The 23,975-nt window shown below is 38.2% G+C and overlaps 1 protein-coding gene across 1 annotated transcript; it reads right to left on the reverse strand.

Moving 5' to 3' along the window:
• Positions 1 to 10,596: 10,596 nt before the first annotated feature.
• On the reverse strand, positions 10,597 to 23,293 carry LOC133444457 (sperm-associated antigen 6-like). Its single transcript, XM_061722259.1, has 11 exons — positions 23,176 to 23,293; positions 21,371 to 21,466; positions 19,542 to 19,702; positions 16,101 to 16,284; positions 15,110 to 15,315; positions 13,029 to 13,202; positions 12,213 to 12,365; positions 11,924 to 12,115; positions 11,066 to 11,182; positions 10,841 to 10,986; positions 10,597 to 10,687 (listed from the first exon to the last, which is right to left on the reverse strand). The coding sequence occupies exons 1-11, from the start codon at positions 23,198 to 23,200 to the stop codon at positions 10,624 to 10,626; spliced, it is 1,518 nt and encodes a 505-aa protein (XP_061578243.1). The 5' UTR covers positions 23,201 to 23,293; the 3' UTR covers positions 10,597 to 10,623.
• Positions 23,294 to 23,975: the final 682 nt, after the last annotated feature.

Here is a 23,975-nt window from a genome sequence, read left to right on the forward strand (position 1 = left end):
CTGGCTCCCATCTTCCCATCAGCAACCATCTCCATGAAGGTCCTCATTCCAACAAGCTCCTCCTCAGTGAAGGCATGTTTCATGATGTGCTGATACATGGCTGCATTAATGAGGAGGTGAGCACGGATTGCTTTGTCAAAACACCCTCCATCCAGGATGTGGCTGGCTGTCGTACTCCCCGGATAAATCAGCTGGATCAGCTCTAGTAGTCCAGAATCCTCCATGACGTTACCAATGGATCCAAGGTATGACTTCAGCAGATGAGACCTGCCCAACCTATTTTCAGTATTATTATAGTACGTATTTCAGTGGTTCCCAACTTGTCAATAGTTGTTGCAGAACCATTAATGCATATTCCATAGGGTTTAAGCTTGTCGTAGGAATCTATGTGCCTTTAGGTCCTTTCGAAAAATAGCGCCTCCGTCTTCTCAGACGAGCGAGAAGGTTTACTGGGTCGAGCAGGGAGAGAAGGATCCTGGTGTTTTCTTTCCTAATACCTTGCTCCAGACACTTGTAGTCCATGTAGTTTTCCAGGACCTTCCAATTGTCCAGCTATTGTCTATACTATAGACAATAGCTGGACAATTGGAAGGTCCTGGAAAACTACTACTGCCAATATTCTGACTGGATGCTATAGACTCTATAGCATCCAGTCAGAATATTGGCAGCGATATAAACCATTAGCTCTCAATATCCTCGTTAATTGCCTTGCACTAACAATAATCCCACATTAAGAAAAACTAAATGTGTGTGCATTATACATTTTTCAAAAAGCTATTATACCTCGTTCAAAATGCCAATGGCTTTGTTGATTTTCATTAATGCACTTGAAAGGCAAAAACACTTTGGTAAAGGTTTGGGTTGTGTAGTTACCTTGCCATGATGTAACTCCAAATAAGGGACAAGAAATGAAAAAATAGCTCCAGTGATTAGAATTAGTTACATGGTAAGGTAAACTACACAACCTAAACCTCTACAAAGTGGTCTTGCCCTACAAGACTTGAACAGGGAACTGTTGTATTTTCATATATTTTTGTTACGATTTTATGGTTTTATATTTTTCTATTACAACCACTTTGATGTACATGTTGCTGCTTGTGTCGGACTTAGTGCTACAGGGTCCATGTTCCTTATCTTTGTTTTCATTGTTTAAAAAACAAATGTGTTTTAAGAATGTTCATAATGAGCACTTTGAGCCTGAACTTGAACGTTATAGCTGCTTGAGGCGCACCTATTCCTTTCCTCAAATTAAGCACTATCATAATTAAGCAGTGGTTCTACACGTGCCTTTGTATCTTATTTTCATTGTGTAAAGAAACCCAAAAAAATGTTAAATGTTCTTTAACACTTATCCTGAATCCTAACCTGAACCTTGTTGCTGCTTGAGGTGGATCTAGTCCTACAGTTCGTTTAATAAAATGACTCAAATGGCTGACAGTGTTCATGTATTGTTTAATTCAATAGTTTTAATATATAACATTTTGTAAGAATTACTCTTAAAGTCATCTCTTATACAAACACAAAAATATAATACACCAGTCTGTTAAAACCAAAGGTAAATAAAATAGCCATTTATTTGGATAGTGACCCATAACATCTTGTGTTGGGCTACTAGTATTGGTAGACAATTCACTTTGCCTATACTCATTGATGTAATAGACTGGACATACAGGAGATTCTTGCAGAATGACCGTTTTTGCTTGAAGTGGGAGTATTTTTTTTTATCCAAAATGTCAAGATTCCTTAAGACATCTGCTGATCAGCTGTCAGCATTGGATAATTAGAGTTAGAGTTTTCATGTAACAATACAAGTGTAGATTAATTGAACTCTCGTTTTATATACTTTATTTAAATGATCACCAATACATTCAAGCAGGAGAACAAGTTTTTCCACCACCGGACATGACATCTTTAGACTGAAACAAACAGTATCAATCATGCAGTAGCCTGCTCAAATATTTGTGGCCGGATAATATCCCTCAATGACACATACAAGTCAAGTGCTTGTGACCTATTCACTGGGAACCTCAAGCCTGATTCTTCCATAAACATAGTACACAAATCAAACATGTCCTCATCACATGGAACTGAAGTTAGGAACTTGCAGCTCTCCTTGCAAGTTTTTATGTCGCCACTGAATGAACCAACAAGATGGTCCTCTGTGCCCCACAGGTGAGGTGCCATGTACATGATGTTTGGTATCCCTGCAGGGACATTGAAGTTCTTGCTGGGCCGGATGCGATGTGCATTCCAAACATCTTTGATCTCATTCAAGTGCTCCTACAGTAAAAAGAGAAAGAGAGATGTGGGGTGATTAATTGTCATATTTCAGTAATTAACACGGTACTCCATTCTTGTGACGATCACAAGATGGTTACTGAGGTAGCCTACATGACAGTACAGTCATACAGGGATTGCAAAACTGGTGCGTGCAACAGCATCCCTGGGATGCGCAAGCTGTCCCTGTGGGAGTGCATGGCATTTGTAGCGTATTGGTGCTGTAGTCTGGTTCCAGCCTAACTTCCTCTAACATTCTATGCCCGAGAAAGATTAGGTTGGGGGCGGACTTTAGTGTTCGAGCCAACATGGGCCCTGTATGCAAATGTAGAGCGTTTTTTTTACAGCAAAGATTGGGAGTATATCCCAATGTCTGGTAAAATAAATCATGTGAATAGCATCATTGGAAATATTTTAACTGGGGAAAAAGTTGACACGTTTAATACTTATTTTACCCACTGTATATACACCAATTGCATTACAAGTTGATCCTATGCATACAAGGCTGTGTGTAATGTTTACCTGAATAATTGCCATGAAGCACAACTGCACGAGTGCTTTATCCACAAAGTCACCGGTGAAGATCCCTTCGTCCTTCAGTTCTCCCAGTAGCTGGATCCAGTATTCAACCCCTTCCCTTCTCATAAGTCCCCACCAACTCTCTATTCTCTGGTTTGCTGTGCTTTTTCCTGTAATATAACTGCTTTCTCCTGCCCTGTCATCTTCATCATTTCGACGCAAATACAATTGCATGTCTCTTAGCACAGCATTCTCTGTACCCAGGTCTGTGCGTAAAAGCCTCGGGTAACCACCGACCTGCTCTATTGCTTCAGCGAAGTAGCCTCCAATTACCTTTGGATCGCTGCTGGTGAAGGCTGCTCTCAACCATATGATCTTACGGGAATACCCATCTATGCACCCATTAATACATATGCCATAGGGTTTAAGCTTATCGTAGGAATCTACATGCCATATGAAATTAGGTCCTTTAGAAAAATACCGCCTACGGGTTAGACGTCTTCTCAGACGAGCGAGAGAGTTTACTGGGTCGAGCAGAGAAAGAAGGATCCTGGTGTCTTCTTTCCTAATACGGATACCTTGCTCCAGACACTTGGCATACATCCACCGGTATCCATGTAGTTTTCCAGGACCTTCCAATTGTCCAGCTATAAAGTCTACAGCATCATCCAAGTCAGAGTATCGCCGGCGATATAAACCATTAGCTCTCAATATCCTCGTTAATTGCCTTGCACTAACAATAATCCCACACAAAGCAAGTGTTGACAGGATGTCTGCATAAATCATGCCCATGCTAAAACAAATCTTGATCAAGGCGTCTCTATCCATAACTGTCAACAAGGCCCATCAGACTTTATCCATAGATAGAGAGACGAGCAATCTGTTGGCTGGACGGCAGGGCCACTGCAGCAAACCCATCTTCAGCTTTAGGGCAGGGATCCCCTCAATCTGGCGAAAAACAAGAGATATGATTATATTTAAAAGACTTTCATGGCAGCCATTTCAAGTTAAGCCTGGTAATCACACCCCTTGTTACCTTCCTGAGCCCCACGGACCCGCCGGAGGGTCCGTGGGCCATGTCCACATTTATTCACTGTAATACAGTGAATAAATCACTATAGATGAAAATAAACTACAATTTCAAAGTTGATTTGACTACAGTGGGCCTACAGCATATAAAATCAGCTGTCATTGTCTTATTTATCCATACATTAGTCTAATTATAAGCATTTTAAAAATATAGCCCATCATTTGCATATTTCTACTCAATAAAATTCAACTAAGACATGTGTTATGGTTCATTCATTTTTGGAGCAAGCACTGGTAGTTTGGTATACATGGTTTGGTGACACCTAGTGGACAAAGTGCAAAGGTGCCTCAGACTTTAGTCGCAGTTTTGGAGAACTTAGAACTTGCTACTCCATTTGGAGTCAAAATAATACAACTTTGTATTGTTTTTTATGCATTTTGAGCATGCACAATGCTAGATATGGTGAATATAATGGGAAAATGACTTTATTTTGTTCATATAAGGTAATGTAAGGGACCTGAGTTGTTACTTGAAATGCCCTTTACAAAGTCAAATCCATGTTTGGGTACATTTTGTCTAAATCTATCCAAATATGGTGTCCACCTAAATCTACTCTCAATAAATTTTGCATATCAATTGATGACAACTTGTTGAACAAATTCTCAATTCATCAAAATTTGGCCAAATGAGGTCTTGAGGCTCATTTACTATGCAATTTGAAAATTTTCTACAGGCAGAGGTACTTTTTATCATATCTGCCTGCATAAATGATCACAGCAGGACAATTAGGTAAAAGAAATGTGATGTTTTACACTGCATTCATGCATTTTCAGGGGTTAGCTGCCATTTGGTGAGTCCAGTGTAGCCATAAGTATTTTAGTTTTGTGTCCAGAACTGTCCCAAATTGGGAATGCATTTTAGGTGGAATTTTCCCTAAAATGCCTTGGGGTTTAACAGGTTAATTATAAGTGGACCATGCCGAAGACTTTCCAGCCAATAAGAATAATGATTGTGTGGATGTAGTCGGATAGTTAATTGAACATTGCTTAATATCTGGAGTTCAAAGGTTAAGGTAATATGCTTTCGCTAACCCAGAGTGTAATGTCCAAGATCCATGCCAACATTATCATTATTATTGGTAGTAGTAGACCAATTATTTTATCCCGAATCGATTGGTATACATTTGACTGAATGGGTGTTGTCATGACCGAGCATCACACTCACCTGGTTCACAGCGCTGGGCAACACCGTGGCGAAGGTGTGTCAGATTAAAGCAGCGTTCCTCCTTTTACAGTTCTGGATAACTTCAGCGGTCATGTAGAACACGATAGTTGGCATCTGCTGACTCCTGGCTGGCTGGGATCGGTTGGCTTGACTGCAAAACGCCACAGCAGCAATCCTATGTTCAGATTTAGGGCAGGGATTACGGACGCATCAATCTGGGGTAAAACAAAGGAAAACAGGAGATATAAGATTTAAAAGACTTTCATGGCAGCCATTTCAAGTTAAGCCTGGTAATCACACCCCTTGTTAATTATAAGTGGACCATGCCAAGACTTTCTCGATAATGACTAATGAGACCTCAATCAAGTAGAGTGACATCAGTTATGCTACATACTGGATGACACAGTAATTGTAGGATATACAAGAGCAATGACAATTGTTATCAATTGGTATAAATTTGACTGAATGTGTGTTGTCATGACCATGCATCACATCACACTCACCTGGTGCACAGGTACACCGTGGCAAAGGTTGGTCAGATTAGAGCAGCGTTCCTCCTTTTAGTTCAGGATAACTTCAGCGGTTGGTTGGCATCTGCTGAGGCATGAGATAAGAGTTTTGATGAACACAAACCAGTCACAACAATCGTATCACAGATATTATTATTATTTTTATCCTTCATCATGCACTGTCTCTAAAACTACTTAAATCATTAAGACCTGAGAAGATTCTACAAAATGTCTTCTAAATCCAGATTTATTTCTGAAAAACATTTGTTTCTATATCAGTGAGGCTCAATCTTTTTCATGTCAAGGAGCCCAAAAAGTAATTTTCACCCAATGCTCGTTCTGTATGTACCTTGCAGCCACCGTAGTCGTGATACTATACTGCGCATGCGCAAGCCGGTAACTGGAATGATTGTTGTTGTTGTGTTGTTGCCAGAGTTGCTAGTGTACACTGTACAGTGCTGAATAAACAGAGTTCGGTTTATAAAGTAACCAGTAGCCCTTGGTTATTCTACATGGTGTCAGAAGTAAACAGCATACGCGGACGCATCACGTTTTGGGAAACAAGCTGGCATTGGGACTAGAAACAAGCTAGCTGCATAGGATTCACCAAATGCTAACGTAAACACGGTTCAAACGATTAAACAACAACACAAGGAAAGGGATGTGCTCTTTTGTATCCAGCAACCAGACGCACCCAGTTTGCTATGCATAAAAAATACAGTATTTAGCCAATTCCCTGTAACTAATGTATTAAACTCAGCTAAAACTAGCTTGTTGCTTTAATGACAGTTGTTTCAGAGTCATGCAGCTGTGACATGCCCAAGAAACTACACATTTAAACCTCACGTTTTAGGAAACAGGCTAGAATTACCACTTAATACATACCGGATTCAGAAATAATGAAGTATTTGACGGAGACAAACCCATTTAAGCATAGCACGTATTGTTGTGACTCCACCAGCCTATTATTCATGACGAAATGGCAGAAAGCTAACTAAAGTTGGTCATTCAAACGTTGACCCTATGTTTTAACAAAAAGCAAGTTGTTTTCGTTTGTCAACCGTACCGGGAGTGATTGGTTAATTCACCGTGGATTCATCATAACTACTGGCCTGACTATAGTCAAGCTAGCTGCATAGCATTCACTAATGCTAACGTAAACACGGTTCAAACAGGCACGGGGTTTAATTAAAACGATTAAAATACAACACAAGAAAAGGCATGTGCTGTTTTGGAACAGCCTGCTTTCTTAAATTACTAAATTCATCATTAATTAATTCCAAACTTACACGACTGAGAACGTGAGATGCTCCAGACTGCTCCGTGCTCCTCCACTCACTGGTCAATGTGCTTCATCCGTGGGAAAGATATGCTAAATCGATGCTAATGCTGATATGATTATTTCGAGGGAACGAAATACTTAATTCGTTCGCTCGATATCCTAAATCGAGGGAACGAAATAATTATTTCGAGGGAACGAAATACTTAATTCGTTCGCTCGATATCCTAAATCGAAGGAACGAAATAATTATTTCGTTAGGATATCGAGCGAACGAATTAGGATATCGAGCGAACGAATTAGGATATCGAGGGCTCGAGTTAGCGTTCTTTATTTATTTTTTCCTCCAGTGGCCACTCGGGGGCTCCGTAGACGTCTACGGACTGGAGCACCCGAGCCACAGCAGAAGAGAACATTTTGAGAGACACTTTCAAGCCAAGGAAAACACTGAATTGCGTCATCAAGGCCTGTAGCCCTGGTGCTTTTTTGCATGCTTCTGTGTTTCCCCCCATTCTGACTATTTCATCTAAAGTGTCGTAGACTGCTTCGTAATTATCGAGCAAGGATTTTACTGCACTGGTTCTGGCCGTCCAGCGAGTGGGGCAGAGTGGTTTGAGGCCACTGGGTGTGAGAGGAGTGGGGTTTTTCTCAGCTACAAGTTCGACAAGCTTTCGAAAATTGCTCTCTTTATCAGTATGCCCTCTGATCGCCAGACCCTGTCGGGTTAAAAACTGTACACAGCGCAGTTGCTCCATCATTCCATCCCTTCTTTCCTCCTGCTCAATGCGCTCTTGTTTGACAAGCTGAATATTGACGGGTGTTTGACTGAAGCAAGCGCCCTTTTTTTGGACACACTCTTTGTGAAAGAGAAACTTCTCGTTTTGTTGGACACCAGAATAACCGGTGCCATGTTTTTGCCTTTAAATATGTTTAAAAGTATGAAAACATTTTTCAGTTATAATTGCATAAATATTTATCTGCTTTATATACCGTCTTGGGGTTATATTTGCATACAATGCTAAAAACCAAATTCTCAAAAATTAACAGGAATGTGTTAAAAAATAAAAGCGATTTCATCCGTCTCTGTTTGCTGCATCTGTTTGGTAATTCTGCCCCACGATGTTTCTGAAAGCAGTTCAATCAGCATTCTGGGAGGTGATTGGTCCTTACAGCATCATTAGCTGCCAATACTTGCTGTTGAATCTCAATATAATACTAGTATTAATATGCTGCAGAACTACAGTCATATCATTCATGCAACAGCTCAAAAAACAGTTTTAATAACACTAACCCAAATCAATATCGGAATCAAATCGGATCAAATCTTGATAATCAATTCTGAATCTTAAGAATCGGAATCGAATCTTGACATTTGACATTTGGTTCATTCCTCCTCAAGAGCTGAAATCATGAGTTACTCATGATTTCAGTAAACAGTGTTTACCCCGAGACATTCATCTACCCTTTACCAAATGAAATAAAAAATAATAATAATCACAGATAAACAAAACACCAGCCTCTTGAGCTTTAAATCTCGGGACGCCGGTGGCGGCGGTTTCCATTACTTGTTAACGTCTCTTGTGCGCCGAGGAGCCGTGCCTTATTTGTCCTCTGAGTACAATGTGGAGAACACACACAGACACCCCGGCAGACAATAAACAAAGAGCCGATCGCCATGTGCGCTGCAGCTGCTGCACGCACACGCCTGCAGCTGAGCTGCAGTGCGCAGGCGCGGCCGCCAGGGGGCAGAGCGGTCGCTGGAGTCATCCCCGCAGGTGGCTTACGTTACTGCTTTTACAGCACGAAAGATCAGGAATAAATACAACATGGTGTATGTTCATTTTAATTTTTTTTTTCTCCCACATAAAAAACTCAGTCAGTCAGATTTCATGTTCCCAACCACCTGCTGCTCTGCCACTGAACCTGGCCTTTGACCTTTACATAAGTCTGACCGAAAGGGTTAGGGCTGAAACTAACGAGCTTATAGATGCCCTAACCTTTATACCATCAAATCATATATAGCATACATATATACAATACGCACACATACACATTTATACATTCATGCCTGCATCTACACCCATATACAGTGCACATACTCATATACACATAGATTTTCACACGTACACACATACCTACCACCAATACATATACTGTAAATACACATACACAGCCAATACCAAACATAATACCAGAGATTCAGTTCAATTTCCCCCTAAATCGTGATTATATACCACCATGTCTATACATATCCAGAGTATTGTTTTTAAACTCTTTTTTGAATTGCGCAAAATTTTTACTTTCCCTAATCTTGTCAGGTAACTTATTCCCCAGCTTCCCCCCATGGACAGATACACACATGCTTTTCCGAGTAGTCTGTACAATCGGTTGTTTGAAATTCCATCTCCCTCTTAGCTCATATCCTCCTTGTCTATTACTAAACATTTTTTGTATATTACCAGGAAGTAAATTATTTCGTGCTTTATAAAAAATTTGAGTGCTTTTGTACTCAACCAAATCCCAAAATGTCAGTGCCTGGGATTTTAAAAACAGAGCATTTGTGTGTTCATGATATCCTACATTATTTACTATTCTTATTGCTCTCTTTTGCATGTTGTATATTGTCTGTAGGGTTGCTTCTGTAGGTGTTCCCCCATAATTCAACACAATAAGTCAGATATGGTAAAAACAGTGTACAGTACAGTATTTGCAGTATAGTAATAGTAGAATAGTAGTATAGTCAAAGATCCTCTATACAGAAGATAGCGCATTACCGTTACTGCCAGTGGTATGAGATGGTATACACTTCCTGTCTCCTAAGTGGGCGTGGTCGCCCCTCTGACCTCATTTCCTGTCTCCTAAGTGGGCGTGACCGTCCCTCTGACGTCACTTCCTGTCTCCTAAGTGGGCGTGGCCGCCCCTCTCCCCGCATCGTTTTGGAACATACAACACTAGATACAGTACAACTTTCTTCCAAAAATACTTAAATAATAAAAATAACAGTATTATTAAGCAAAGAAGCAAGTTTTATTTTAGTTTTAATCTTCATTTTATCCGATGGGAAAACGATGAGAGCCAAATCTGGCGAGAGTGTGTTGCTCAGACAGAGACAGGTCTCAAACAAAGTTCATTTTCTCCTAATCTGTCGGTCTGAAAATTTCCATTTTGGTGTCAGAATGTTCAGAAGGTTTGTGGCTTTTGAAAAATGGGTCCCATATTTACTTAGGTTACTATGGGGCGAAGGAATTGGTAATAATCTGTGCTCACGTTCACTTTTCCCATAGGACTCAATAGACTCAGGACCTACTTCCTGTCTCCTAAAGGGGCGTGGCAGTCACGTGACACAGATACAGGAAACCTAATCGTAGTGGGCTGTAGAGTTTATTGAACGTCTCTGGTATAGTCTATAGTAGAAGAGTGACAGCCGCACTGACTGTGATGATAAGGCCACTATCAGCTTCCAGTGCAAGTGTAGAAAAACATTTGAAAGAGATTCTTGGCAAAAATGTCAATCATTATTTCACCCTCAGTCTCACAAATCTAAAATACTAACTGGATTTGAAGCTGGCGACGTGCAATTTAAGGAGAAAACACAAAACCAACACGTTCTGGAACAGAACAGAACTTCATTTATTTGCAGACGTGCAATTTGAGGAGAAAACACAAAACAAACACGTTCTGGAACAGAACAGAACTTCATTTTGATATAATTGTTATCAAAATGTTAAGGCTCAGTCTATGTTTCTAATTAAAAATTGGTCGGTAGTGTGTGTTGTTCAGGGCTTTCAGACTGGCTGGTGGTTCTCTAATTGCTGCAACAAGACATCTGGGTAGTTAGGGGAGTAGTACCTGCAACAAAGCACACACAAATATATAGTCATATTCCAGTCTGAAGATTATTATCTCTCCCTGAAGTTATGATTCAGTGTGGGAGAGAGAGATAAGAGCATGCCTCCTCAGTAAAACATGGCCATGTGTGTGTGGAAGGTGGACAGTCTGCACCTGACTATTTCTTCAGGAAAGCAGTTGTTGATGGCGTTGATGTGCTCCTTCAGAGCAGAGTCGGACTCAGCCTCAATTTCCTGCACCTTCTTCAGTCCCCCGTTGGTCACAAACAGACGGCGGGCCTGGCTGTCGTGAGGCAGCACCTTGTGGAGACAGAGCTGTGGTGAATAGGCTGCCTGCACCATGAATGTGTGTAGTGGAGGTTGCAGAGTGGCTCCCAACCTTGCTGAACTGGCAGAGGACGAGTTTCAGGATGTTGCTGGGAGCGTCGTAGAGCAGTGGTTCCAGAGCCGACAGGCAGGTGCACTTCGGCAGGATGCTCTTCAGAGCTGTCTGACTCTGAAATGCCACAAGGTGGTTTTTAGTGCATCACAGATAAAAGTGAATAGCATGTTCATTCAATTTACTGTTAATCAGAAAAAAAAACTGTTAAAAAGAAACAAAACAACATTTGCAAACAGGTTTTGATTTCATTTCTGTGGCGATGAGGCTGTTCGTTCATTCATTAGAGCAGTGGTTTCCAACCTTTTTTCCTTGGAGCCCCGCCTTTTTGTGTCTAAGACCAGCCAGGCCCCCCGACCCTAGCACCAAAATAGTCTTTAATTGAAAAAATTAACATTAATTATGTTTTTTTAGATACATTTCTCTTTGGTTTACTCTGAATACATATGACTTTGTTTTTCTCCAATGTCACCAATGTATAAAATACGCACAAAAGGACATAAAAGGACATAAAAATATTTCTGAAAAATGTCTCTTAATATGAGACCAACATTTTTCCTTTAACAACCTGTCGGAGTAGATTAAATGTTGAGTACTGATATAATAATAAGGAATGAAATCATTTCCTGTGTTTGTCACCAGTGTATAAAAAACACAAAAAATATTCAAGACATTCATAAATTATTCCTAACAATGTCTTTTGAATGACTCATTCGCAAATATAATTTGTACAACTGCATAATTTCAAAGCAGACAAAGTTTTGCGCCCCCCCAGAGATCTCTGGCGCCCCCCCAGGGGGGGCCCGGACCCCATGTTGGGAGACACTGCATTAGAGGAAAGTGTGTTGCATCTCTTACTTGGACCTGCAGCTCCTCTGAGCTGCTGGCGTCCATATAAAGCTGCAGCAGTTTGGGCAGCAGGTTGGCTGTGGCCACTGCTTCTGCGTGAGCAGGGGTATGTTGCCCTATCTGACCGATGGACCACACTGTAGCCGCCTTGATCTTCTGCTCAGACTCCTCAGACAGACACAGGGCCAGCCGGGACACCCCCTGCAGGAGGACACACAGCAACAAGGGTGGCCTCAGTGCATGTGGCCTACATACCAGCCATGAGGGTTTTAGGGGTCACATGAAGAGATTTTAATACCTTAGAGTGGATGACAGCCATAGCGAGGCTTTCACTGTGAGTTGCCAGATATCCCAGCATCATGATCGCCGGCAACCGCAGGACTCCACGACAGCCAGCCAGATAGTCAATCACTGGTCCCAGGGCACCAAAGTTCACAATGACCTCCGACAGCTGGAGAAACACATTAGCAATTAAAAATGAAGTTTGTTGCTTTACATGAATACATCTAGTTTTGAACTTAATCTGCATTTGTTCAAAAAACAAGACATTGTGAATTTTTTCAAGCAGTATTTATGTTCATTTACACACAAACAACAAGCAATGATCTTGTTGTATTTACCTTTCCTTTAACAATTTTAATCTATTGGGCAGATTGACCAATGTTTAGATGAACATGCTTTATTTGTTTAAGTAGAAACAACAGTAAAAAATATCTTGCTTGATCTACTTTAAAAAAATGAAGGCGACTTTTTCGCATGAGATTTTTATGTAGATCAAGAAAGACTAGTCTTTGTATAAACTACTTAATTTTTTACTATGTACAAAATTAATTTGCAAGTAAAGTCAACTTAATTTTTTATTTTTTTTTAAATTTCTTTTTCCTTTTTTTTCTCTTTTTTATTTTTAAAGTCAACTTAATTTTGATAAAGTAAACTTAACACAATTAGTTGACTGTACTTGCTTGCAAATATATTATTTACATACAAAAAATTAAGTAGTTTATACAAAGACTAGTCTTTCTTGATCTACATAATAATCTCACGCAAAAAGTTGCCTTAATTTTTTTAAGTAGATCAAGCACAATATTTGTATCAGTGTGTGAGTGTGCAGTACCTGCAACGAGTGTTTCACCACCTCCTGCATGAGGGTGGCCACCTTCTTCCTGACGGATTCATCCGGGTCTCTGAGCAGGGCCACGGCTGCAGGGAAGATCTCCGCCTCCACCACCATTTCTGCCAGGCTGGCCGAGTGTTTGCTGATGCTGCTCAGCGTGGAGAACACCTGCCTCTGCACGGACACAACAGCACTTCCAGAGATGATTCACATTTTTGAAGAAATGAAAAGTTTATTACTCCTTGACGTTTCCCTTTTGAAACAGCAGCATCTGTCTTCATATGGAGCCAAATCAAGGCCAAAAGTTTTGCTAATTTGAAAATAAAATTTGAACCTGAAAATTCTTTTTTACAGTTTCAATTTTATTTTTTTCAGTATCAGATCTTTTTTTCAGTTTCAAATCTTTTTATTTCAGTTTCAAATCTTTTTTTCAGTTTCACTTCTTTTTTTTCAGTTTCAAATGTATTTTTTTTCAGTTTCAAATTTTTTTTTCAGGTTCAGACTTTTGGCCCCGATCTGGCGTGGGGGGCGTGGCATCAACTGAGAGGGGCGTGGCATCATGAGTGACAGCATAACAGTGAAGGCTGGGGACGTTCCTCAGTCATGTTGCCTTCAGGAAACGTAGGTTGCAGAAGTTATCAGTAGAAGTTTGATTCAACACTGTATATACACCATATTCATGTGATTGGCAGTGGAAAAAAACGGATAATAGTGACACATTTCTGTTTAAAAAGCTGTTTTAGACCGTACTTGGTAGTATGTGGAAGTGGGAAATGTCAAACTTTAAAGTGTGGCTGTTGAACTGTACAGTCTGGCATAGTTTATTGCTTTTATACTGCGATTGGTGCCAAGTACGGTCTAAAACAGCTTTTCAAACAGAAATGTGTCACTAATATCAGTTTTTTCCACTGCCAATCACGTGAATATGGTGTATATACAGTGTTGAATCATACTTCTACTGATAACTTCTGCAACCTACGATTCCTGAAGGCAACATGACTGAGGAACGTCCCCCGCCTTCTCTGTTCTGCTGTCACTCATGATGCCACGCCCCTCTCAGTTGATGCCACGCCCCCCACGCCAGATCGGGGCCAAAAGTCTGAACCTGAAAAAGAAATTTGAAACTGAAAAAAAAAGAAGTGAAACTGAAAAAAAAGACTTGAAACTGAAAAAAAAGATTTGAAACTGAAAAAAAGATTTGAAACTGAAATAAAAAGATTTGAAACTGAAAAAAAGATCTGATACTGAAAAAAATAAAATTGAAACTGTAAAAAAGAATTTTCAGGTTCAAATTTTATTTTCAAATTAGCAAAACTTTTGGCCTTGATTTGGCTCCATATCTTCAAATATAATTCAAATATTGTTCAGATTTATTTTTTTTTAGGTTGCCAAAATGGGAGTACAGATATGTTTAAAAAATGTTTAAAAGATTTGTCTTCACTCTCCTTTTTTGGATTTTCCAAGACAGACTTAAGTCTAAAAATAATTCAAGAAAAAAAATAAAGCAGTGGTGACTTAGTGTAAATCAAAAATACAAAGTAATGTTTACAATCATTTTCTACAATTTAATTCTATATTTTTGGATACAATTTCTTTGTAGAAATGTTTTCTAAATCTGTTGATCCACAAATAGAAAATCATCTAACAGAGTTTGAGCAGGGCAAGATTTTGTTGAAATGTTTCACATAAGTGAAATGAATAAATGTGTAAAACTCTTAATAATTCAAATGTGCATGTATGTAGATTCTCCTCTTTGTTAAAAATTGATTTAATAAAGTTAATTTTGTCTCTTGATTACAATTACTTTGCTAGTACTTTTTTTCAGACAAATAATTTAGGTTTTTTTAATTACCTGACATGTTTCGGCGATTCCTTTCGCCTTCATCTCCACCTAAATTATTTGTCTGAAATGAGAACTAGCCAAGGATTTGTTAAGAATTGATTTTAAAGCAGGGAGGTTTTTTTCAGTTTTCTGCAAACAGTGTTGTTAAATCCGTATATAAATGAAATAAAACTGAAAAAAATAAAACTGGATGAGCTTTTGTGTAATAAAGTATCACCAGCAGTCATCGGGGCCTCACCTTGAGTTTGGCATCTCGGCTTAGGGCCAACCGTGCCAGGGGTGCGATGGCGCCTGCGTCCACCACGGCCTGGGCCTGCTTTGGCGTGTGCTTGCAGATGTCACAGATTGTGGAGGCTGCGATGCGTTTTAGTTCCATCTCAGGCTCCAGGAGACAGAGCACCAGCAGGCGGGCCGCTCCAGCATCCACCACGGACTGAGACAGCGCTGCCCAGGCAAGGAGGGGTTGGGAAAAATGAGGGAAAAGAGGTATATTTCCAAATACTGCATGCTGTGTCCTCTTAATGTTTTATTCCAAATGGTGAATGAAGAGCGTTGCTTTAAAAAAAAATATCTGCAGCCTATTAAAACATTACGGAGCCCCACTGGTGACATTTGAAAAAAATAAAATAATGCGTGCCCACGCATTAATAACTCGTGGCCACGCATTAATAACTCGTGGCCACGAGTTAATATCTCGTGGCCACGAGATAATCAATGCGTGGCCACGAGATAATTAATGCGTGGCCACGAGATAATTAATGCGTGGCCACGAGTTATTAATGCGTGGCCACGCATTATTAAATTTTTTTCAAATGTCACATGTTATTACTACACTCACCATGACAATACTCTATCTCTTTAATATAAATAGACTATAATTACCGTTATTAATGATGAATAACCATCCCACCAAGGAAGTTGCATCCACGAAGTCCAAACAGTAGGTTATAATGCCATCCACGAGTAAAATAATGGGTGGCCACGAGATACATAATGCGTGGCCACGAGTTATTAATGCGTGGCCACGAGTTATTAATGCGTGGCCACAAGTTATTAATGCGTGGCCACGAGTTATAAATGCGTGGCCACGAGTTATTAATGCGTGGCCACGAGTTATTAATGCGTGGCCACGCATTATTTTATTTTTTTCAAATGTCACCAGAGAGGCTCCGTAAAACATAGATGCAAAAGAGACAGATGTAAATTAGAACACGTGTGAACGTGCTTACATGCATTGTGTCTTGCGATGCAGCCCAGAGCCCTGGCGGCCTCCTCCTTCACCCTGGGGTCAAACCCCTCCAAGCAGAGAACCAGAGCATCCACCCCCCCGCAGCCCACCACCGCCTGGGACAGCTCCGGGGAGTGTTGGGCCACCGCACGCAGCACAAACGATGCTGCCTTCTTATAAAACTTCTGAATACAAACACAAATTAGTTATTTAAAAAAAAAAAGACCTACATTAGCCCTGCAGTTACATTCCTTAATGTCCCTTTTAAAAAATATATATTTAAAAAAGTCAACTCACTTTACGGTTCATGTACCAAGAATTGCTGGTAATTACTATGAAGACTAAAGTTTTGTTTTATTGTGAAAAAAATGCATTGAATTGCAGAAATGGCTTATATGCTTATGTTTAAATTATATAATCACTTGCCAAAATCCAAATGCACATAAAAAAGAAACAAAACAACAATTATAAATGTAAATGATTAAATTAAAAATATCAAAATGATGCCATTTGTTTTTAATTAATTGAATTTAGCTCTCTTGATATATAAAATAACTTAAATGTATCTTTCAACAGCCTGTAATATTATTTAAAAGGTTCAATTATGAAGCTAAAAGATGGATGTGGCGTGAATAATCAAATCAACCAAGGCAAATTAGGCCTATTAGCTATTAGACTCAGTCAGCTGAAACACGCAAATGCTGCTATCAAGAGAAGTTCACAAAAAGGTAAGACTAATTGCAGCTAAAGTTGTTCAAGATGAGCATCAGTGTTTAAAATTGTAAGACTTCATATAAATAGTTATTAAATGTTTTAGATGCTAAAGAATAAAGAAAGGTTTAATCTATTGGGTGTATAAAACCTGGTATGGACAAGGAGGAGAAGATGGAGAGAGAGCAACTCGACAGAGAGGAGAACTTGTTAATAAAACAATAAAATGAACTTCAATAGACTGATATGTTCATTTCAATACATTTATTAAAATCCATTTCCATCCCTTATGTCATTTCATCAATGAATGTGGTTTTACTGCTATTTCAACATTTAAAATAAGATAATCCTTTATTAGTCCCACATTGGAGAAATTTGCAAAATATGGCCCGACTGGAATCAAACCCCCATTCGCTGTACGCAAGTCGCTACTGAACCCGTTGAGCTATAAGCTATACAGCTCTGTGCTGTCTGTGGTATATATATACCTATCTAGTGAAAACATGAAGCTCTTTCACTTTATATTCAGACAAACTAACGCGAGAGCTACGACTGTTAGATTTCATCTATTAAACCAACATTTATTTTCCTAAATGGTTTATTTCAGCCGGCGACAATTCTCCACAGGGCTGCAGGTTTCTCCCCGGGACGGCGCCGTAGCCGAATTACAACAGCTTCTATCCAGTGTTTCTCAATCCTGGTCCTCGAGGCATCCCTGTCCTGCATGTTTTAGATGTTTCCCTGCTTCAGCACACCGTGATAAAAGTACCTGTGTCATCAACAGAGTTGTGCAGACCTTGGTGACAAGCTAATTAGGACCTTTAATTAGAATCAGGTGTGTTGGTGCAGGGAAACATCTAAAACATGCAGGACAGGGGCCCACGAGGACCAGGATTGAGAAGCACTCTAGTCTGCTTTTAAATCTCATCTTTCGCTGACGTTTTGGTGCGAGATGCATTCTGGGATACACTGTAGCACACTGCTGTGTGAACGGTCTGCTGGAGCAGCGTACTGAATTGTTCATTCAATAGGCAGTATTCAGTGCATACTTTGCAGTATGTAGCATGTAGCGCGATAGTGTCCGAATTCGGAAACGGCCGATGTCTCTCGTCTGGCCTGGGAACGCCTCGGACTCCCCTCGGAAGAGCTGGAGGAAGAGATGGAGGAAGTGTCTGGGGTAAAGGAAGTCTGGGCATCTCTGCTGAGGCTGCTTCCCCCCGCGACCTGGGAACGGATAAGCGGCGGACGATGGATGGATGGATGGATGGTATTTTTGAAGTAAAAGTTCTCAAATTTGTTCTTGACTTTTTTCTTAACTTTAAGACAACCTTGACCTGTCTTAAAATTTCTTCTGTGAAAAGGTAAGCCTCTTATATCACCTTTTTCAACACATTTTGGACAAGTTTAGACTAGTAGGTCATAGTTTGAGGACATATTTGTAATTAATTACACAAAGAGCTTGTTAACTGTTTGTTAGCATGTTAGTTAGCGTGGTAGTTAATTATTATTAATTTTCCCCAATAGTAATTTTTTTCGCACATTAATCTCATCCTCCATAACTTCAAGCTCCTGCCTTGAAAAGTTCCTGCATCTCTTTTTCTCCTTCTCCATGTTTAGTGAGTGACTGACGGTTAAGACCAAACTACCTGTATAAATGTTGTTTGTTGGCGCGTGCAATGCAATGACATATTTTAAGAAGTTCTTAAGTAGGAAAAATAAGAAATTCGTAAGAAATGACAGTTCTTAAGACGGTTCTTAAGAAAATATTGAGGAATTTCACTTAACAACTTTCTTATGAACTTCTTAATTTTAGATCTTAAGACATTTCTTAAGATCGTTCTTGAGAACATATTGGTGAATCTGGCCCCAGGTTGCCTTCGTGGTATGAAGTGCTTTTAAGTTTTGAAGTATCCCCCAGGCGGACTGTTGCGTAAGCCCCAGTACATGTCCAGTACTCGAGTTGTAAAAAAAAAATCAGGGGGGATGGTGGATTTGATCATATGTGGACAGATAATTTGTGCTGATTACAAATAATATAATATATTACAAATAATAGCACTGACCAAAACACCTGCAGAAATACTGCAGGAATGACATAGCAGCAGTTAAATGCAGCCTTCTGTAAGCTTTAAATATCCACTGGGCTTACATCAAATACATCAAAACACAACAATAAAAAACACTTTTCTGAACTTATCAATATGACTCTGTCCTTCACAGGATAAGTAAAATGGATCACTGCAAAAACTCAAAATCTTAACAAGAATATTTGTCTTGTTTCTAGTTAAAATGTCTCATTTTAGTAAAAAAATCTCATTACACTTAAAACAAGACTCATCACTGGAAAAAACAACAATTTTCACCTGTTTCAAGTAGATTTTCACTTGAAATAAGTAGAAAAATCTGCCAGTGCAACAAGATTTTTTTGCTTGTAATAAGAAGATAAATCTTGTCCCACTGGCAGATTTTTCTTCTTATTTCAAGTGAAAATTTACCTGAAACAGGTGAAAATTGTCACATTTTTCTGGTGTTATTTTTCTTGTGATGACTCTAAATGTTGAAATAGCAGTAAAACCACATTCATTGATGAAATGACATAAGGGATGGAAAGGGGGGATGGCAGTTTTACAGGGGGGATGATTTTGACTGTTTTTATTTCAGGTGGGATGCCATCCCCCCTCATCCCCCCTCAACTCCAGTACTGTATATGTCCAGAAAATGAAAAGCTTACATTCTGTGAGGCCATAGATTGGACCAGGTGAGGCAGGATGTCCTCCTTGACCACGGCCTGGGCCAGGCCCTGGTCTGCCAGGTGGCCCACAGCCAGGGCTGCAGTCTGCTGGATGCTCGGGTTCACATCCATCGCCAGGGGGCGAAGTAACCTCAAAACCTCTGGAGGAGAGGTGAAGACACATGAACACTGGGCTCAGTTATTTCATAATAATTTAAAAGAAAAGAAAACCCTGTCTGGCTTAACAGCTTCATTTTGCATTCAGCCCCACTGTAGCTAAAATCAATACAGTCAGCTTCAAATACAACTACACTGTTACAAATATTGTGCTTGATCTACTTAAAAAAATTAAGGCAACTTTTTGCATGAGATTATTATGTAGATCAAGAAAGACTAGTCTTTGTATAAACTACTTCATTTTTTTAATGTAAATAATACATTTGCAAGCAAGTACAGTCAACTAATTGTGTTAATTTTACTTTATTTATAAAAATTAAGTTGACTTTAAAAATAAAAAAAGAGAAAAAAAGGAAAGAAAAGGAAAAAAATAAAACAAAAAACAAAAAAGAGAAAAAAAATAAAAAAAGGAAAAGAAATTAGATTTTTATGTAGATCAAGAAAGACTAGTCTTTGTATAAACTACTTCATTTTTTGTATGTAAATAATACATTTTGCAAGTACAGTCAACTTAATTGTGTTAAATTTACTTTATTTATCAAAATTAATTTGACTTTACTTGCAAATGAATTTTGTACATACTAAAAATTGAGTAGTTTATACAAAGACTAGTCTTTCTTGATCTACATAATAATCTCACCCAAAAAAGTTGCCTTAATTGTTTTAAAGTAGATCAAGCAAGATATTTTTTACTGTGGTTTCTACTTAAACAAATAAAGCATGATTCATCTAAACGTTGGTCAATCTGCCCAATAGATTAAAATTGTTAAAGGAAAGGTAAATACAACAAGATCATTGCTTGTTGTTTGTGTGTAAATGAAAAGATTGCCTGGGATTACATAAATACTGCTGGTTAAGGAAAAAATGCACAATGTCTTGTTTTTTGAACAAATGCAGATTAAGTTCAAAACTAGATGTATTCATGTAAAGCAACAAACTTCATTTTTAATTGTTAATATCACAGGTTTAAATATGTTATATTTACATGCGCTTAGATTTATTTTTTTCAGTGTATACCATAATCCTATAAAAAGTATCTCACCTAATTTCAGTAGTATTTCACTAATGTTGTTAGGCATCATCACTTAACAGTTAAATGGCTTAAAATTTCAGAAAGTATTATTTCTGCAGAGTAAATGGCCTAAAAAGATATGTGATGAAAAAGATAAAGGAAAGGAAACCTTCAAAATAATAGGAAATAGGATTTGGTCTCTCTCTAGGTCCACAAGCTTAGAAATGTTTGTTTGTTGTTGTTTAAAAAAAAAAAAAAAAAAAAAAAACTTAATATATATATATATATATATATATATATATATATATATATATATATATATATATATATATATATATATATATATATATATATATATATATATATATATATATATATATATATATATAAATATTTAAAAAAAAAGGCCCACAATGTATCCAACCATATTTAACAACAGTTTTACTTGACTCTGCTTCACATAAATTAATAAAAACAAGGTCTTCAGTGTAATTCCTTGTCTAGCTAAAATATTGCAATATTCAGTGTGCTGGATGCTCGGGTTCACATCCATGGTCAGGAGGCGGAGTAAGGAGAGGTGAACACTCATGAACACTGGAGTCACAAACAGGTGCTAACTTTGCCGTGAGAATGTTTGTACCTGCATTTTGTAGTTGCTCTACATTCTCGGGTCTGGATGCCAGATCAGCAATAGACTGCACAAACTGCAGCCTCGCTTTCTGGAACTGCTCCAACACTGCACAGCAAACAAACGGACACAACGTAAAACACTAACTTTCTTCATAGTGAAGCAAAAGTATAGACAGGTGTATGTATATATATATATATATATATATATATATATATATATATATATATATATATATATATATATATATATATATATATATATATATATATATATATATATATATACCAGGATTCCCCACCCCTGCTGTAAAAATACCAACAGTAACATGTCGTAGTGGGGATCTTAGTCGTTTTTTATAACAAATTATAACAAATTAATTCTAGCCAAACGAGAACCAGGAGCAAAAACAGAAGTTGCTTTAACCATGGTACATACATACATACATACATACATACATACATACATACATACATACATACATACATACATACATACATACATATGTGTAGTTATGTATGGGTCTATGCGTATGTATGGGTATACATATATACAGAGTACTCAACCCCAGTACTTGAGTAAGAGTACAAATACTACTGGTCAAAATTTACTCCGTTACAAGTAAAAGTAGCTCAGTCAAAATATTACTCGAGTAAGAGTAAAAAAGTACTTGCTTTTAAAAGGTACTTAAGTATCCAAAAGTAAATGCTTTTACATTTACTTTAAGTAAAAGTAAAAGTAAGAGTAAGAGTAAATTTCTTATTTTCCACATCAGTAAATTACTATATTTTTTCTAAATTAATTTAAGCATCTTTTAACTCTTGTTTCTGAGAATTAACTCTTTGAAACCAGCTGCACTGATGTGCTGCTTTTAGAACCACAATGTTATATAAAACCTGCAGAAACACCAAAAACAAATCAAATGAATAGGATCATAAGAGGACAGCAGATGATGCAGAGTTTATTAACAATCATGAACTGAAACTAAATGAACCTGCACCATCCAACTAAGTCTGAATCCCCCTCAAAGACCACTGCTTTACAAAAAACTACATCTCTGCTTTCAATAACTCAATGTTGAAGTCACTTAACTTTACAGGAAGGACATGTACCAGTACAATATAGCAATATAGAGCGTAACAAACTGTCTCCCCATGTCTGTCTGAGAGCGTGCACTGTGATAGGTCTCCTCCTTTGACAAAAACAGCTTGTGTCCAATAGGATTTTAGGGAAGAAGAAAAAAGAGCAGACCTGAAAGTAACGAGTACTTTTCAGCCTTCCTAGAAATGTACTCGAGTAAAAGTAAAAAATATTTGTCTTGGAAATGTATTCAAGTAAGAGTAATAAGTACCAAAGAAATCTAATACTCAAGTAAAGTACAAATCCTCTGGATATGTACTTAAGTACAGTACTCAAGTAAATTTACTCCGTTACTGTCCACCACTGCATATATATAATAATAATAATAATAATAATAATAATAATAATAATAATAATAATAATAATAATAATAATAATAATAATAATAATAATAATACTGTTATTTAGCAGTGTGAGTACAGTGTGTGAGTATTTATAAATACAGGTTAAATGATCAGTGAATGGGGGTAGGACTAAATAAGTTTACACTTCTTCCTACTCCTTTTTTGACACATGTAAATCAAGATAACAAGTTTTAAAGGATGAAATTCTTTGTTGTTTTTTTTTTGTTTTGTTTTCTTAAACTTCTCATGAAGTGTTTTTTTTTTTTTTTTTTTTTTACATGTTCAAAAATAAAATAAATCAAATCAAATCAAAAAAGTTCGCAGGCTTCTCACCTTCAATTATCCGTCGTTGACTCATTGGGACCCTGTTTTTTTTTTTTAAAGGAGTCTCGAATATAAATGTTTCAGTTTTTTCAGCAGCGTTTCACCAAGGCTTGTGTTGTTGTTGTTATTGTTGCCCTGGCAACGTCAGGGAGACAGCGTTCTGCGGGCTGTGACAAAGATCGTCTATACAAAGTAACGTCTCACTTCGTTCAAAATCACATCCGCGGGCAGCTCGATAAAGTTCTCCGGAAATACGTTCAGAGTGAGAGCTCCTCTCTTTTCTCGTGTTGCCTTTTAAACTGCGGACTTGTCGCAAGTTTGATCAACGTCGTTACTGAACCATCTTCAAAAGAAAAGGGAAGTGAAAAAACGGATATAAATACGACATGCTGCATCTAATTGTCGCCATTTAAGATGCCAATGAAATCAGAAAAATGATGGTCTGGGCTACCTTTTAGTAAAGGTGAAACACCTGAGGGAAAACATAATGTCATGCTATTTAAAAATCATATTAGTAGGCCCTAATAATAGTGCTTCCATGACAGGCTATGACTTAGTTGTTTCTTATGGACGGAGAAAGTCCAATACTCACGTTTGCTCTGCTTTGTAAGCTGTAAATCAAGTGAGACATGTTTATAGTGATTATTTGGTAAATTATAGATGTAGTCTGTTTTTACAAGCGTAGATTGGATGTCAAAGAAAAATAGACATTTTTCCAAAAAGAAACTCTTTCACAGTCGGAGACACAGAAATCTGAACTTCAGTGTATTTCCACACACAAAACGTCAGTGTGTCCTCACAGAGGATTT

This window comes from Cololabis saira, chromosome 5 (genome assembly GCF_033807715.1).
Source record: "Cololabis saira isolate AMF1-May2022 chromosome 5, fColSai1.1, whole genome shotgun sequence".
In the NCBI taxonomy this organism is placed as follows: Eukaryota; Metazoa; Chordata; class Actinopteri; order Beloniformes; family Belonidae; genus Cololabis; species Cololabis saira.